At 38.8% G+C, this 18,117-nt stretch overlaps 1 protein-coding gene across 8 annotated transcripts in view; it reads right to left on the bottom strand.

Moving 5' to 3' along the window:
* The window catches only part of cadpsa (Ca2+-dependent activator protein for secretion a), a 261,922-nt gene that overhangs the window by 100,774 nt on the left and 143,031 nt on the right, over positions 1-18,117 (bottom strand). For 7 of the 8 annotated variants that reach the window (XM_084726001.1, XM_084726018.1, XM_084725974.1 and 4 more), the window contains exons 10-13: positions 17,795-17,903; positions 16,404-16,616; positions 6,535-6,671; positions 4,496-4,683 (exon numbers count right to left, since the gene is read on the bottom strand). In XM_084726001.1, coding sequence (XP_084582127.1) covers positions 4,496-4,683; positions 6,535-6,671; positions 16,404-16,616; positions 17,795-17,903 — 647 coding nt within the window. Of the gene's footprint in view, positions 1-3,946; positions 4,118-4,495; positions 4,684-6,534; positions 6,672-16,403; positions 16,617-17,794; positions 17,904-18,117 lie in introns of all 8 variants that reach the window. The other variant, XM_084726010.1, reaches the window with a different exon arrangement.

Raw genomic sequence — 18,117 nt, forward strand, 5'->3', positions numbered from 1 at the left:
TGTAGAAATCTCCTGCAATTTTTATTTCACTAAATCCACAAATGCAGCTTTAAGTGGATCGTGTGTAACAAACTGCTGCCATTAATGAGAGTGTAGTCTTTATTTGTACACTTTCATTACCAGAGTCAGTCTGAAGCTGAAATGATTAAATGATTAATCAATTATTTCACTCACAGAAAAATAGTAAACTATTTTGATTACTGATTGATCATTTAATTGATTAATCATTTCAGTCTTTAGCCATTTTTCTAAGCAAGAGTGCCAATAATTATCTGGTTCCAGTGTGAATATTTGTTGCCTGTCTTAATTTCCTGTGACATGAAACTTTTTGGAGTTTGAAAATCAAGACAAATGAATTTAAGTTGGAATCTGGGCAGAACATTTTTTACTACAGGTTTTCTGTTCGGTCTGACAAAAGGATCAAGAAAATATTTATGAGATCAATTGAGAAATTATAGAATAATTAATCAATAAATAAATAATAACAGTTTGTTGCTTACATAAATCATTCAAAGAACATTTGAGCTTAAATATATTCATTTATTTTCCAAAAATAAAACTTTTAAATTGGGCTATAATTTAAAAGTTTGTATCGGGGAGGATTAGGGCCACGTGTGAAAAATGTGTTTAAATTCTTAGATTTAAGTCAAATTTTTCAAGTCAAAAGTCTGTCTCATAATTCTGAGATTTAAATCAAAATCATGAGAATAAAGTACAAATTCTGACTTCAATCTCAGATTAAACACATTATTCTTGTAATTTTGACTTTATTCTCAGAATTCTAAGATGAAAGTATGCCTTTAAAGTGTTTTGGCCTTAAGATTTTTGACTTCATTATTACAATTCTGACTTTTATTTCATAATTCTGACTTTATTCTCACAATCCTGAGGTTAAAGTCAGACTTTTGACCTTTTTATTAGAATACTGACTTTAATCTGAGGATTCTGAATTCTGAAAAAAGAATTATGAGAATGGCTGTGGATTTGCAACACACACTTAATATCAAAATCTGTCTTGAAATATAAATTTCATAACTGCTGCAACATGTTTGCACCGCCCTGCATGTGTGTATGGGTAATATATTGTGTAGAAAATGCAAGTCATTTATCAAATATAACATGAGTCCATCCTTGGACTTTAACTCTTTCACTTCAGAAACAACTTCTATATTCAATATTTTGCTCTTTAGATTCATATATATTTAAATCTGTAGCTATACACAATGCAATATTCTTCAGTTTAAATTTAAATTTAAATAAATTTTTATTCATCATCAGTGTCATTTAATTAGGTTTTATTTTATTTTATACCTAATAAAGAGCAGCTGATATATTATTGGTTTATTTCAGGGCCATTTCCTACCAAAGAGTCTGTCTAAATGGAGTGGACATTTAGCTGGACAGAAGTCAAATCCTGACACTTTAGCAGGCGACCGGGCAACCGAGTCCAACTTGGTGCACCAACACCTCCAGGCCAGCAGGCTATTAGGAGGCAGGGGTGGGGGTGGGGTGTTTGCATGTGCATGTGTGTGTGTTTGTTTGAGAAGGGGTGGGGGTGGAGGGGAGGGGGCGGTGGTGGTCTGGATGAGGTGTGTGCACTGGGGCACACGCAGCAGCGTTGGCAGCGGAGACATTCGGCCGTCACACATGACAACCTGTCAACCTGTCATGCCTCGACCTCCAGGCACGATGGCTGGCCTGGCAGAGCAGGTCTTTGTTTGATGTGTGTGGACGTGGATGTGGAGATCATTATTTTAGGATTTTAAGAAAATAAAAATCGATTTTTAGAACTAAATTTACATGAACATATATTAATTTCAACTATTATTAATAAACTGATCTGAGCTCTGTCCTCTGGCAGCAGGAGACAACTATTTGATGCCTGTGTTTGAACCAAACTCCTTTGTGCATATGCCCATTTTTTAGTAAGAAAAAAACCTCCATGTTTCTCCTTTTCCTGTCATACTTGCCGTCTATAGTATTTTTCTCTCTCTTTCTCTTTTTTTCTCTGTTTCTCTTGGAGCGAGTGTTGTCCATCTGACCATGCTGATCAGAAAAGGCCTCAGTCCTCAGTCACTGTTTGTCAGCAGGACGGGAGGGAAGGAGGGAAGGAGGGAAGGATGGATGGATGGATGGATGGATGTAAAGAGGAAGGGGTAAGTTGGAGGGATGGAGGGAGGAGGAGGAGGAGGAGGTGCAGGGGAGGGGGGCACTGACAGACAGCCCTCCCCGACCTTTGCCCTCAGCGCCGGAGTGGCCCTCGTCGATCTTTGTTAGGCTTCATGTGCAGACGGCTGACTGTGATGTTGACAGATTTGATGTCCTCAGACATCACAGCAGATTAGACAAGAGGTAAATACTGCAACTTAGATAACAGAGTACATACTGGAAGAAAGCCACATCACTCCTGTGTCACATCAGGAATCACATCATCTGATGTCTGACTGAAAACTGCCCCTCTAAACCAAGTTTAACGACATGCCTCTGTACCTTCTTTAGTTTAAAGTCAGAGCTACAGAAAACACTTGGCTGTTGTGTTCTTGTTCAGTGCAGTGACCAACTGCAGGCTACAAACATAAACTTACTGCACAAACTACAGATTGGTAGTGTTCTTCTCACTTGTTTCTTATTGCAGCTCCACTACAGCTGGTTCACACGATATGTTGGAGCAGTGCGTCACCGAACCGCTGTGGTGTCCCCACAGGCTGCGTTTTTGCTGCGAGGCAGCTGCTCAGAGTTCTATCTTTCTACAAAGAGTTTGCAGAAGAGTTCAAGGAGAAGACAAGAGCTGTTTTGTGAATGCAATCAGTGATTGTCACACTTGTTCAGAGAGGGAGAGATGGATAGAGGGAGAAGAGAAAAGAGAGAAAGAAAAAAAAACACTGCCCTGCACTTTTTCATGTCTGTGACATACTGCACAGATGTGGACAAAGAAACTGTAGTGAGAGGTGTTCTGTTTCTAATATAATGTCCATATGTCAACAGATCATTTTTAATGTGTATTTTTTGCCAAGAACTGTGCGCATCACACGGAAAAAATAGGCGAGCCTCAGATTCTCGAGATGACGAGTGGCAGGAGCAGCGAGTGACACATGCATGAGTCGCACTGCTCAAGTGGGCTTTGTGGACGCTCTAACTGGTTAATATGGGTGCCAAAATGAAAACCAGCAGGTCACACCATGTACAAGCACTGCTCCAGTGTGTAGTCTGAACAAGCTGTAAGTTCTGGGCCTGAAAGTCACTTAAATCAGCTAAACTACGAAACTACTAGACACTAGTAACACAACCTGTCCTGGCTTGTGTCCAGTCAATTCAGCTGACAGGACTGTTGCAAGTCACTCAAGAGAGGTCCATGTGCTTCATAGTTTTTATTCTCTCTGATCAGGACACACACTTTTTCTTGAACTGTATGAATTTCAGATGATTTCATATGATAGAGGAAGAATCCATCTATCCATCCATCCATCCATGGTAGTTCTCTCGATCATCATCTTTCTGTCTATGAGAAAAGAGCAGTTCAAACCGCTCAAAAAGGTCTGTGGATTATTTCGAGTGATGATTTCTGGATTTGAGCTTTGAATTGTTCATTTTTTTAAGGTGCTTTGAACACCACAAGTGTGCCATTTGGTTCAATTTTACTGAAGAGAAGGCAGACATCTCAACAGCTGATATCTCCAGAGCTCTGCACCTCACACCAAAACTATCTAGATGGATAAACACTACAGGCCAGAGGAAAATATGTCTTTTTGATTTTGGGATGAATGGTCCCTTTATATTACATTAAGTGGTGTTGATAATTGGATTAAACTTGATTTGTTTCAGATCTTTTCTGTTTGATGACGATGATGATTTTAGTGAGTTAACAATAGAACTGATGGCTAAAACCTTTTAAAGAAAATGTTTCCCCTTTGTATGACTGTACAACACAGGGTATGAGATGACTTACCTTCTGGCTCCTGTGAAAATTGGGGATCTGGGGTCCATTTTCCTCATGAACTCAATGATTTTGAGTTCTCTCTTAGCAGTTTGGGCAGGGAGGTCAGGGGCAGAGGGGAACAGGGCTCGCTCGAGTTCGGCCTCAGATACCGGCCAGTTTAACAACTCAGACACGCGCTGACTAGGTGTGGGTGTGTAGAGTTGCAGGGGTGTGGGAACAGTGGAGGATGGTCATTTTGTGAAAGTAAACAAGGTAAGGATGTTATAAAGGAGCAAAAAGACAAAAGAAAGAGGAAACGTGAGCATGCAGTGAAAACCAACAGACATGCAAGATTCATAAAACTCAAAAACATAAAAAACAAAGGGGGGAGGGGGTCATATTTACATCATGTATGTATGGACTGACTTGTTTGTCATTAGTTTGTTATTTCCCTGCTCCAACTCCAGTTTTTACAATTATAACATGACATTGTGTGTTTTAATCACTTCAGCATCCGAGGCTAGTTTGTACCTGTGAGGAAAGTAAAGAAGGAGGACGGGCCAGAGGTCTGATTCCTACCTGTTTCCGTGGACATGGGAGGCACAGAAGGCGAAGCTGTAGTGCAGCAAGGTAGGGTCGATCATGGCGCCGTTCTCCGCCCTCTCCAGCAGGTCGCTCAGGTAACATAAATGTCGATGGCAGCCTCGAACACCGTAGCGAGCACAGTACTCGTCCAAGACGAACACTTGACCAGGACTGAACCAGCCCTGTGGGTTACACACACAAACACTGCTGTGGCACTCCTCTGGTCAGGTAAACACACTAATACACACATACAAATACCACACAAGACTGCAAGCTAATGCTGATATCTTTACCCAAAGATAAAAACATAGATCTGTGTCTTTGACACCTTTGACTGTGACCTGAGAGACTGTGTCTTAGGATCTGTTGAGAGATGGCAAGACATCAGATAGACATCTAAATTCATCCATTGCACAAAACAGTTTAGTTCTTGACTATCTTAAGTGGGACTATGGCACAATGAATTCTGGGTAAATTAAGACCTTTTTCAAAATTAAAAAAATGGCCAACTGAGTGACCGCATCCAACCACTCAGCTCAGTTTACACCAGCAGAAAGTGTGTGTCTTTTGGAGAGATTCAACAATTAAAAGGACATTTTACTTACACTATTACTTGTTAAGTTTAGCCAAGAGTATAACAATACAAAAAAAATGGAAAACAACTGCAGTCAAACAGTGTTAATCCCACCACTGAGAGGAGCATCAAAGATGCTCAAAAAATATACAAAAATATGGTGCAAGATGCACAGAAATCATTGTTTGCTCCATTACAATGTTTCCTTTTTCTGGTTGTTGGGTGTTGCTGATCAGTTGGTGGCACTAAGGCATGGTAACAAAGCAGTCTTTATTTTTATGAAATGGTCTAATTTGCAGTAGACTAATCTATTAGTAAAATTTAGTCTAGTCTGAAATATCTTTGGGAAACTGGCCCCCAATTACAAGTGGACAGCTCTAAGGACAGTTCTGAATGCATTCTGGACACATTTGAGGTCTTATCAGTAAGACCACATTCAGAGGGAGTGTTGTGCACTAATTTAATGTCTTTCTTTGTGCAAAAAACATTCTGTCCATTTGTTCCAGCTAGCCATTTGTTAAAAACAACAGTGCATTTTGCAACAAAAATTCAACATGAAATACAATACATTAAGGTGTTTCTCTCCTTATAAAAAGACATGATGTTGCTGAGAAGAGCAGACAGAAGAGATGCTCTACAGTGTGCTGGGATACACACTTTTACTGTCTGAATCTGTCATTAATGCCTATACCTTTGTCATCTATGATGTAAATACATGAGATTTCCACACAATCAGGAAGAGTAAAAGTGTGCATAATCGTGATCATAGTTCATTTATAAAATGCCTGCAGACCACAGAGCTTCTCTCCTGTCAGGCTGGGCTGATAGAGGAATTCAGCATGGCCCGATGGACAGTGATGGACCTTGAACTTAAAAGTGTTTATTTGCATATAGAGCAAGGGAGTGAGATCTGATCACAGGCGGTCACTCAGGATGCATCTGAAGACAAATTGTAATAGCACATGAACGCACATATTTAGAGCTGAGCACTAGTGATCAGATCATGGAGGACACATGTTAATACCAGGTCTGAACAGGGCCCTAGTGTCTCAAAGGGTATCTTAGATATTTTTTAATCTGGACCAAATTTGCTCAAGTTTTTTTATCTAATGACTTGAATACATGAGGCAACAATCTGAGCCTGCCTCTGGCAAAAACAAAGACTTTTAGTGGACATGGTGCACAGTTTCCTGTAAGGATTGCACTGCACATGTTTTTCAGCTCCTTCAATACTGGACCAATTTCAAAACCTCCCATCCATTACTCATTTACACACAATGTGAAGTGAATCTATGTCAGATTATCCAAAATGACAACCCTACAATTATGCAGTAATTCTTCAGGTGTGTGGTGGTGACAGATTTTTTTTTTCTCAAGCACCTTTTTTTCATTCTTCACTCCTCTAGTTCTACACAGTCTCACACAGTGATAGTCATGTTGTTATCAAGGCTTTCCTTACCAGGCAGGAATAGGAGTCGTTGAGTCTGTGGTCCAGGGTGAGGCGCTGTACCAGCTCAAACAGCGAGCCGTGGTCAAAGTTACAGGGGTTGGCTGAAATAAACTCGTCCATGCCATGCTTCTGGGCTCGATCAGCATCTGTACACAACCATTTACCCATCCAATAAGGAGACAGAGAGAGAGAGACAGAAAGAAACAGAAGGCAAATGTCATACAGTAGTAGAAAAACAAAAATAAATTTTGCCATTGCACTCACAAAATATCATATAACAAATAATTTTATGAAGTGCCAACAATAGAGCAATGCTGTACACACTTTTATGACAAGAGTCCAAGTTAACTGCAAGTTTAAGTTAAAAATGGAAAATATCAGTTTTGATGCAACAGCACTAACAAGTGATCCAATTTTGAAAAATGTGCCAATCAGTTACTACGTCATGTGTCCAGCATTGACTCCATTATGGCTCCTTCCTGAGGGTTGCCAGTTTTGGGTAAAGTTAAGGTGGACAGGAGAGTTTTCCAGGCAGGTTTTCAGGAAGTGACTGCTGATCCAGAGGTTGAAGGTCAGTTCTGAGGTCTGGGGGTCATGATGTGTTCATGCATATTCATTCATTCAAGTCTATACACGTCAATATGAATCTATGCAAAAGCATTGGAATATCTTATTAGGTTTAAGTCAGAGTTTTTTCCAAGTACCTGGATGATGACAAACACTGGCAGCATTCTACTGCTGCGACCTGCATAGTTGCACTCATAAACACAAGAGTTAATGGCCTTGCTTCAGGATACGTCATCAATAATCTGTGAAGGACAGTGCCTTCGTGGCTTCACCTGTTTTGACTGAACCAAGCTTAATTCTTTCACTTTCACAACAGTCAGTCAAAATGCTGCTCTAAAATCATGTAACTTTTAGTTGAGTGATAGAAATCAGCTGGCAGCATAAACAATGACAAAGCATGACAGAAAGAAAGAAAGCCATCACCATCACTTTGTTTGAGTGTCTCAAGATTTGTGAATTAATATTGAACAAATCTTGCCTTATCTTGCATTGCCTTCATGGTTTCTCACAGTAGTGACAACTTGAAAAAAGAAAAGATGAACAAACAGCAGCATCAAAACTTGTCACAAGATGTCTGTTCACTTTGTAGTGTGACGCAGAATGTCTAGAAGGGAACCCCCAACTCAAACCATGATCTTGCTGGAGCCCCAACCAACTGTTTTGTCCCTGATACTAAGTAGACCTTAAACACAGCATTGTCAAATTATAAAAAGCTATTTGTTTGTACAACGTGCACAATAAAGAAACAGCATATACAAATCTCACAAGAGTTTCACAGATCTAGGATTCCCTTCTAGACACAGCCTAATTAAATTGCACCAGGATACGACCATGTTTGCGATAACCTTGATTAGGAAAGTCTGACAAAAGTAATGTGCCACTTAAGAGACTCACAACGTGAAAGTCATGTGAAGTGCACAAGTCACTCCGGCATCTTAAACAGCCGCGGATGGGTTTATATTGACACGTCTTTGGACAAGAACACACAGAACACAGAATACTGCACTGATGATTATTTATGTATTTGTTTTCTATATTTTATGCCTTTATAGGATGGCTGAAGATGGGACAGGAAAGAGGGAGATAGAGTGAGTGAATGACATGCGGCAAATGACTATAAGCAGGAGTCAAACCCACGGCCACTGCAGAGGACTCACAGCTTCGGTACATGTGGCAAATGCTCTACCAACTATAACTGGCCATCAATAAGCCAGTTATATATTAAGCCACACACGTTAACCCTGCAACTCAAGTGTAACCAAGATGCAGAGCTGCATTGCCCATAATACCATCCCACAGTCGCCCCACTGCATTCATGAACCCTCCCCATTTCTAATGCCACTTCATTGCAGCGTCGGTGGCCCCAGCCCCATGACCTCTAATTAATCGCTGTCCTGAACATCTCACAATGAGCCCAACATGTGGTAACCCCACACTAATCTTCATTATCTACAAAACAGACGGCTTAGATAAAACTTGCTTTCCTGGTGGTGTTTTATACTTCCATCAGGGTGTTTAGAAGTGAATGCGCAATGACTGTCTATTTTTTCATTTTGCAATGTTGACGGGGATTGTAATTTCACATAAACCTTCAGGCTGCCTCCTCCAGGCTTTGCTGGGGTACAAAGGGGGTGGGGGGACCTGCTCTGTCCACTTTCTATGATTTTGGATTTACATGTCAATACGTTAAGAAGTCCAGTGTTAACAAGCTGGGCAATGTTGTGCCAACTCAAACAGCATGAAGTAGATACTAACTAAAGTCAATGTGTTTGATTTGTCATAGCAAAGGAAACCTTATAACCCCCACTATTCTGCCTGCTCATCACTAGTATTATATCAGCTTTCCCTGGACTACTAGCACAGAGATGGCTTTCACCAACATGTTACAGTTCCACAAACATCCCGATTCCTTCACGTCATTTACAGAACAGCTCATCACTGGCTAGCTACTGATATGTCAGGGCTACTAAAGTCTGGGTTTACTAAATCTACTCAAACTGCAAACACGATCTGTACAGAAGAATCAGAAATATATATAAAAAAAAACATCAACAAAACTTTAGTAGTGAATGTCTGAGTTTAGAATCTGACACATCTAAAGATGTAATGTATGGCAGTGTGTGCTGCCAGTTTCTGACTTAGTGGCCTGCATGGCATGTGTTTAAAAGTATTGGTATCTATCCCTTGTATGGTAGTAAAATGGCAACAAAATCCTAGTTGAACATTTACAACACATGAACATGAATTGAACTTTCCTATTTCAAAGACCAAAAATATGAATTTAATGCACAATTAAAGCACTGATTTGTTTTTGAGCCCCCATTGTGTACACAGCACAGTAAAGATATTTTGACATCCAGACAACTATCTGACACAAGCACAGCTTTTTAGTATGACAGTTGGTTAATTTGATTAAAAACTCACTTTAATTTCTGATTATATACAGTGTAAGCCTGATCTAAATGACAAATAATCAACCACAAGTAATCACTTTACTAAAAACAGTTCCAAAGGTAAGCCCAGGACATTCAGGGCTCCTTGAGCTCTGGGGCCATTGGGCATTTCCATGCTTTGCCCAGTTGGTAAACCAGCTCCCTAACTATTGAATCCAATCACAGAGAATATTTCATCATTATTTTCAGATAACTTTACAGATCACAAAATCACTCCCTATTTACTACAGAGTGCTCTATTCTTATAGTCAGCCATTTTATTTGAGTGTCTTTGATGAACTCTGTTCATCAGTCAGGACAAACCTGGGACAGATGTGAATGAAGGTTATACTGAGCTACACAGCAATCAAGAGATTTGTCAGCCAACGTCCTCTTCACTGCCCAACGAAGGCACCCCAGCTGTCAATCAACAAACAAAACAAAGAGTGGGATGCTGGGAGCTGATTGTGTCCCCTCAACAAGTCACCCTCCCACCAACCCTCCCCCCAAAAATCTAAAAAGGTGACATTGTGGTGCCCCTTTGGTCTGTAGCTGGTGGCCTGTCAGGTCTGTTTGATGTGAGTGAGCGGGAGTGGAGGCGGGAGGGCTGGACAGTAACATGCAGTGACATTAGTCACCCCCGTCCGTCTGGGCTGGGGAAGGACGGCCCTGACAATGATTGATGGCTGCTATTCATTTATAGATCCAGAAGAGAGGAACCGGGAGGCAGCGGACGGACACACTGCTGGTCCTGGGTTTGATGGCCAAAAGCACGCGGGGCTATTTAGCACGTGGCTTTTTTGTGGACTGACCATGAAACATATCTACATCTTTCTGTCAGTACACTCGTGAAGATCCTCAGTGATGCCCACACAACTGACCTCTCTAACCAATCCACTACAGACCTAATCATGAAAATACTTCTTCTAATTCTGTCACAGCTTCCAACAACTGATTTATTTTGAAACTCAACACATCTGTAGATGGAGATATGAGTTCTCCTAGTTCAATTTGTTTCTAGAAGGGAACCCTTGATTTTCAAAACTCAACAGATTTCTAACAGTTGTTTCTGTTAAAATAATTACACTTGCACAATATTTCGTGGGTCTGGGTTTCCCGTCTAGAGATAACCCTCTCTCCCTGTCGCTCAAACTCCAGACAGCAGACCTGTCTGTGATCAGTGTGATGTTACAATCTGCAGCATTTCCTGCATTATTTGGATGGATACCCAAGTGTAGTTTGTGACCAATTTTGTCATTTCTATTGTTTGTAATCAGTCCAAGAGGACAACGGCATACGCAGCTGATTAGTTAATAATCTGCTTTCTTACGCCTCCATCACCAGTTCACTCTGCTATGAGAAGGTCTGACAGTTTCTGACAGAGAAACACAGACAATGAATCGTGGGTGAATACATCTATGGAAAAAAAACAAATTGTGAGTTGTGTTTGTAAGAGTGTGAGGAGAAGAGAAATGAGGAGAAAAGCAGGTGAGCAGATTTAAGTAGTTTGTGACTACACAGAGAAAAATTAAAGTGGTGAAATGCTCAGATCTACACGATTCATGTGAATGTTTAAAACGTGAAATTTCACCTAAAAGAAACTCTCCGCTGCCTGCACCCCAGCTCCTCTTGCAGCTCTTTGCTTGCAGGCAGCTCAACTTCCTCTCCTTGCCCATACACATGTGCCATTTGGCTTGACTCGGTTTGACTCAACACATCAACCCTCTCAGCAGTGCTGCATTTATATCTTTAAATTTTTGTGCTCTTGTCTTTAGCTGATGCTGGATGTTTTGTCTCTTACAAATTCTTCACAGTAAAAGTACCACTTTTGTTGCTATATGAAAGCTTTAATTATGAAGCAGCAAAAAAGTAAATGTTGGGTTTTCATTAGCAGTAACTTACTCCTATCCAGCTGCAAGTCAACATAAAATAGTTAAATAAAGAAGATATCTTAAAGTACAAACAGCAAAACAGAAGAGAAACTGAACTTCAAACCACAGAGATTCAGTTGGAAGCTACAGAAGTACTGAGAGCTGAACACACTTCTGAAAACTACTTTCTTGCTGTTCTCCAACACAGGCTGAAATTCAGTCTCACAATACACACTTGTTTGAGGGGAGAGAAGGAGGGTCAGAGGTGCTGAGGTCGAGAAATATCCCAAGTCCACTATGCTGTGTGTGGTCGATGCACTGCAGTGCAGTGCTTCCACTGTGTATTATGGGTGACGCATGTCACATGATGTACTGGGAGGCTGCAGTGGCAGTATATTTTAGACTTTAAACACTAATTGTGATAGAAATGTGCTTTTAGTTTGAAAATTTGACCGTTAAGACCTTGTTATCGCTGCAAAGTTTTATTTTGAAAATCTGTGTCTGTGTGCTTGTATGTGTGTGTGTGTGTGTGTGTGTGTGTGTGTGTGTGTGTGTGTGTGTGTGTGTATCTGTTCGGGGTTTTTATTTTGGAAATCCTGCATATTCCAGAGCTCCCCGCTGAGCATGTTATAATATGGATGCTTTTATTTTGAAAAACTAGCTTCAATTTTTCAAGTGTTGCTTTTAACGTTAACTGAGCACTTTGAGTTGTCTAAACAGAACCATAAAAACCTAAAGTCCTTCAGAATCATTGTCTAGCCTATAAAACCTTGTTACCATACAAATTAACTGTATATTAATGTAATTCATAAAATTTAGTTTAAGTTTTTAGGACTACAAAATTTCACAGAGTTCATATAAATTATAGGAAAAGCAGGAGATCCTTCTCTCATTAGAATTAGAACTCACATCAGTCCATGTACACTTTCTCCAATAAAGAAAATAGAGGCAGAAAGGTGAAAACATTTGAAAACTATATTTGACAGAACACAAAGCCTCTCAAACTTTATTATGAAATCATAATCTTGTTTTATGGTACTAACATATGTCAAAACAAATTAAACTGTCAGTCATCATAACAAGAAAAGAGTAAACTGTGAAGATCACTTTCACCTCTCAGCAGCTGAAAGCAAATCTCTGCACTGTCTTTATTGTTACAGTGTTTTAATGTAGTCTATTTTGCTTTGGGTTGGGGGGTGAGTAAAGCGAGGGGGGGTGGGAGTGTGTGGGTGACATGATGTTATATTATTCATTGCGCCGATCCAGGTGTGAACTGACAAGTAGTTATTTGGTAACATTGACTGATTGCTGCCTGATTTAATTGTGCAGCAACCTCACTGTATTATTCATAGCCTGGCACTTTTAACTTGGTAATTACCAGCTGCTGGGACTCAGTGGGACTCCAGTGGTTGTGTCAAAAACAGCTCTCTCAATAAATTCACTTACACAAACGTACGCAGGAAGCACTTTTTCATTTATTGGGTTTGCTGGTCTGCACCCATTGCTCTTTGAGTCATTGTGATATACAGACACAGTTGGTTGGAATTTTCTTTCTGTTTGGGTTCAAGTTAAACTTTTGCCTTCCAGCACAGAGTTTTTACAGCGCTGACTAAAGGAAGCAATTTGGAAGCAAACATGGATTCACACATACAAAATGTTATTGTTATCTAAATGTTCTACTATGCTCTCATAGACATTTTTGTCAAGTATTTTTGGAAATGCAGGCAGGATAGAAATTGGTCTATAATTAATAAAACACTACTATCACCTGATTTAAAGAGGGGAATTACTTTAGCTATTTTTAAGTCATTTGTGACAATACTTCAGCTAAGGAAGTTTTAAAAATATGAGTTATTGGGTCTATGATAGTTGGGATAACCTGTTTTAATATGAGTGGGCTAATTTCATCATAGACACAATCAATAAGACTTGATTGTGTCAACACACAGATCACCTGGAAAAAAGTTGTCCTAATAGTTAATTATTGTTCTTTCTTCATTATAGTATCAGAAAAGTGAGAGTACTTGCTTCCAAGCAGAATTCACAGGCAATCACTATTGAAGGAATAATGTGTGGAAGTATTTTAGATTATTCAATCTAAAATACTTCCACACATTATTCACCATAGATAGAAAATTGTGGATAAAGGTAGAGATGCTAATAAATAACATGATACCAATATCTGCTCCAGCATTTTGAGCTGTATCTGAAGCATGTCCAACACTGGAATCAGTATTGGAAGAGCAGTATATAGGTAAATCTGCCTTACCATGGTACAACTTCCTAATGTTGATATTCATATTAAAGGTAAATGTTCTGGAGTGACTGTGGATCAATTTGAACTTTAGGAAGCATATAAAGAAAATGATGAAAACCATAAAGTACAGCTTGGTAAACTTCAGACATATTATAAACTGTCTCTCTGTGGATGCAGCCAAGATATTTCTGCCTGCTATGATCCTTTCACATAAGCAGGCTGGTGAAACAGCCATGAGACCAAACAAATGTGGAAACTTTGGATGAAAAGTGCATTTTTTACTAGAGAAATACTCTTTACTGAGCTTTGAGAATTTTAGATTATTTTCTAATTTATTCCTGGTTTATAACATTTTAAATGGTTTGGCCCCTCCTCCACTATGTGACTTTGTGTATACTCACTCAGTATATACTCTGTACGAGACTGCAACATACCTTTATGCTGCACTGCATTTGGGCAATCAGCTTTTTCAGTAAAAGCCACAAACCAGTGGACGCCCTGCCTGAAGATGTGAGGAGCTGCAGCTCTGTTAATACTGTCAAAACCAACTTTAAAACTCTGTTAAAAAGCTCAGCTCTGTACTCACTGACCCTGAACTCTGGACTAATTTCACAAGAATATACTTGTGTTGTGCTTTTGCATGCAAGTAGTATTGTGTGTCTTGTGTGTTCTTTGTAAAACTTTTTATTGTGCAGTTCTGTACTGTATTGTGTGTCTTTGTATCATTTTATATTATGTGCTTTTCTTTGTAGCTTTGAATTGTCTTGCATGCCTTGTGTGTTACTGTGCTGACCTGCCAAGGGACTACAGATATGAATTAGCTTTAAGCTATAACATGACCCCTTTAAATAGATAAATAATACATTTGTGAGGCAGAGGACCTTTATTAGATGACATGGTAACTTCCTTCTGTGTATGCTGAACATTTCAATTCTCCTCAGTTTACAACATACATGAAAAGAAAAATATTACAAACATTCTCTAAGAGGTCTAAGTGCAAAAGGCTCAATCATCAGATCTTCTACATCAACTTTTGTTTGATCTTGTATATAATCAAACAAAAATATCCCCTAACCCTAACCTTCCTGAGAATAAAACTTCACCACATTTGCGAAATAGTAGTGTCAGCATCATGTTAAAAAGTAGACATGCTGTAGCATTGCAGGAATCACAAACATGAAGTCCTTGTGAAAAAAAGCAACAGCTATGAAACTAAACTCTGACCTATGATGCAGTAGTTCTGTCAGCTGATCCATGACACATGAAACTAGTCAGTCCCTGTTGTTACAGATGATAAATATGCAGACAGAAGCACAGCCAAAGCTAATCCCTTCTGCATGCATGTTAACTTACAAACAAGTTAGTGTGACTTTTATTATAACAAACATAAAGTTGTTAAAAGAGGAAGAGCTATGGACAACAAAAGGAGGAAAGAGAAAGAAAGGGGAGGAAAGCACTTACCCTTCAATCCAGCTACAAGATAGCAGGGTCAGGGTTTAGAAGAAGACAGAAGAAAGAGGAGAAGAAAAGAAGGAAGGAACAAACAGAGAAACATAAAGACACACAGCAAAGCCACCGACACTTTAACACTACAGCAGTTCTACAACAGAGAGCCAAGCAGCACACAGAGAAAGACTAACACTAACAGTTGAAAACATGAACAGGAATAGGACAGTGTAAGGACATCATTGGCTGATATGTCAAAAAATGTTGTGAGGACGACTGTACAGTAAGAGACAGAGTGAGACATTGAGCACAGGAAGCTGTGAGTGAGAAGACGCTGCTTTTTATTCGCTGATGTAAAAATAAGAATGATCTTCATCTAAAAACCCTAAAGCTGCAGAGGACCAAAACTGCTATATAATTAAAAAGAGAAATACATTAATCAATACTCCATTAAATATACCAAAAATATTAAAAATAAATGCCAGCATTAATTAATTTATAAAATGTGTGTACATAATTTGATATTTCTGTTTTAATTTGTTCTGTATTTATTTACTTTTGTATTAATTTCACTATTAAGTACCTTCACCATGTAATTTCCATTTCATTTCTAAATTTATTCATTTTTAAATTGTTTATTTAATAATTATAATAATTATTTTCCCTCTCTGATATCAATCAATCAATGAGCAAAAGGTTGACCCCATAACACACTTTGACAGCTGCCTGCACAATGAAGCAGAAATGCAGCAAATATATATATATATATATATATATATATATATATATATATATATATATATATACATAAAAAAGAAAAAATACAGAAATAAATAGGTTTGTGGAAATAAATAGGGGCAAAAATGCAAAGCCAAATTATAGAAAAATAAACAAATGAATATATATTTAGATATATAAATAAATAAATGGATGTTAAAAAGTAAAGACCAAAGAGAAAATAAAAATAATTTAAAAAAATTAAGGTAAACATAACTGGGAAAGTAAATAAATAGGGTATTAATATAAAGGTAAACATAGAAAGAAATTAAAACAGAAATATCAATTTAACTAACATTTTATAAATTAATCACTTAATTTTATTTTGGTTCATGTAATTTTAGTTTTGTCAGATTTGTTTCTCCATATAAGTGAGGCTCCAGTAGTAAAAACTCTAATCCCTCACTGTCACTCTGAGGTGCTTTGGGTTGTTCATTTCTGGCTTGATATGAAAATATAACAATTTCATAAATTCAGGCTCAAATATTTTTCCAAAAAATGCAACTTGACCAGCTAAAATGTACTTACAGAACTGAGATATGGGTGCGTCGAGCTGTGGCGCCGTGCCCCCCCTCGAGTTGAGTTTCTGGACCTGGGTGGGAGGGACCGGTTTGTGTGACTGGCCTGTAGCTCGGTACATGGCCTGCACCCACAGGATCCGGTCCTGCTCGTCATCACTGGCAAAGATCACAGTGTCGCCCTCTTTCACAGCATTGAAGAACGTCCGACCCCCGTCCAGACCTGAGGGATGTTCAAGATTTATGTGTAAACAGTAGAACAGCCAAGGTGGTCATTTTGACTGTTTAATTTTTAAAATATAAAATGGTGCGGGTACCTGCTGTTGTATTTTTATTGGCTATGCATCTTAGTTGCTTAGCAACTATCATTGTCTCTGTCAATAAAAATTCACACGTGGTCTCAAGTTCCAATTTTCTAACATTAAAATATACATAATTAACTCATTAGACTAGACTAGATCAGATAGATAAAAAATAAAGTAGGGGAGACCAGGGACAGTTGTAACACTTTTTGTCTCAGCACCTATAACTCAGCGAAGTTTTGTGTTTAAGCTCTCAAATTTTGAGACAAAGTACCCTTACTTATTTCACAAAGCAATGTCTTCAACTTTTTTTGGTTTTATTTCTGTACTTATTTCCAGCCTTTTCCCATAGGCTATGATTATTTTTTGTGATGGTTCCAGGTGGAAATTTATTCTAATTTATGTTAAAATAACATGTTTAACATGTTTAGAATCTTAGAAAATACAGTGTGTTTCTCAAGTCTCTGAGTAATTCTAGATTAATCTAAATTTTGAATCAGATCACTGATGGTTTCTGCTGTGAATATCTGCAATCATTACGGTTTACTACACATGATGGCTGCAAATATATCTTACAAAATTTACATTTCTGTGTTATTTCATTTATTAAAAAAAATGAATGAACAGAATAGATGCATTAATCTCTTAGTCTGGTATTTATAATAGAATTTGGAAGTCAAAGGTTAAAATGACCACTAACCACACATCAATGAAAACACCTGTTCGTGTGTGTGTGTGTGTGTGTGTGTGTGTGTGTGTGTGTGTGTGTGTGTGTGTGTGTGTGTGTGTGTGTGTGTGTGTGTGTGTATACAGTGGACTATGGCTGTGCAGGGATACAACTTTTTCACAGTAGACATTAGGCATGAAATAGTAGCATAAACACAGGTGTTATCAATGACTAAATTAATTAGTTCTGTTCCATTCAGTTTAAACGGAGTCAGGGTGCTGCGACTGTACATGTTAGCTCAGTGGAAAGACTCTGCTACACTGAATGGAACAGGACTTTAATTAGTATCATTGGTAATACCTGTGTCTATGTGAAAATAGTGTGTTACTTGCTGTCATGTCCTGCACAGCTGTGTGATGTGTGTGCAGTCACCTGGCTGGGGGTCAGTGTAGTCCACAGTGTAGCCATCCAGCTGGAGGAGCTCCACAGGCTCCGCCTTCTTCTCTCTGTAGCTGCACATGGCAAAGGTGTACTGACTCACCTGCACCAATCACAGAGAGAGAAATGTTTAAGTTGCTTCCATCTGGCCGATACATCGTACAAAAATGGAGAACAAAAAGTCTTAAAAACTCATTTGTCCCTGCTGCCACTGGCCTTTTAAACACCACATTGTGATTGTCTGTTGTATTTATTGTTTTTATTGCATTTATTGTCTATTGTTTGCATTGTGGTTGGTCTTGCTGTTGTCCTCTCAG

Source organism: Lutjanus erythropterus, chromosome 2, assembly GCF_056507025.1.
Source record: "Lutjanus erythropterus isolate fLutEry1 chromosome 2, fLutEry1.hap2, whole genome shotgun sequence".
Lineage (NCBI taxonomy): Eukaryota > Metazoa > Chordata > Actinopteri > Lutjaniformes > Lutjanidae > Lutjanus > Lutjanus erythropterus.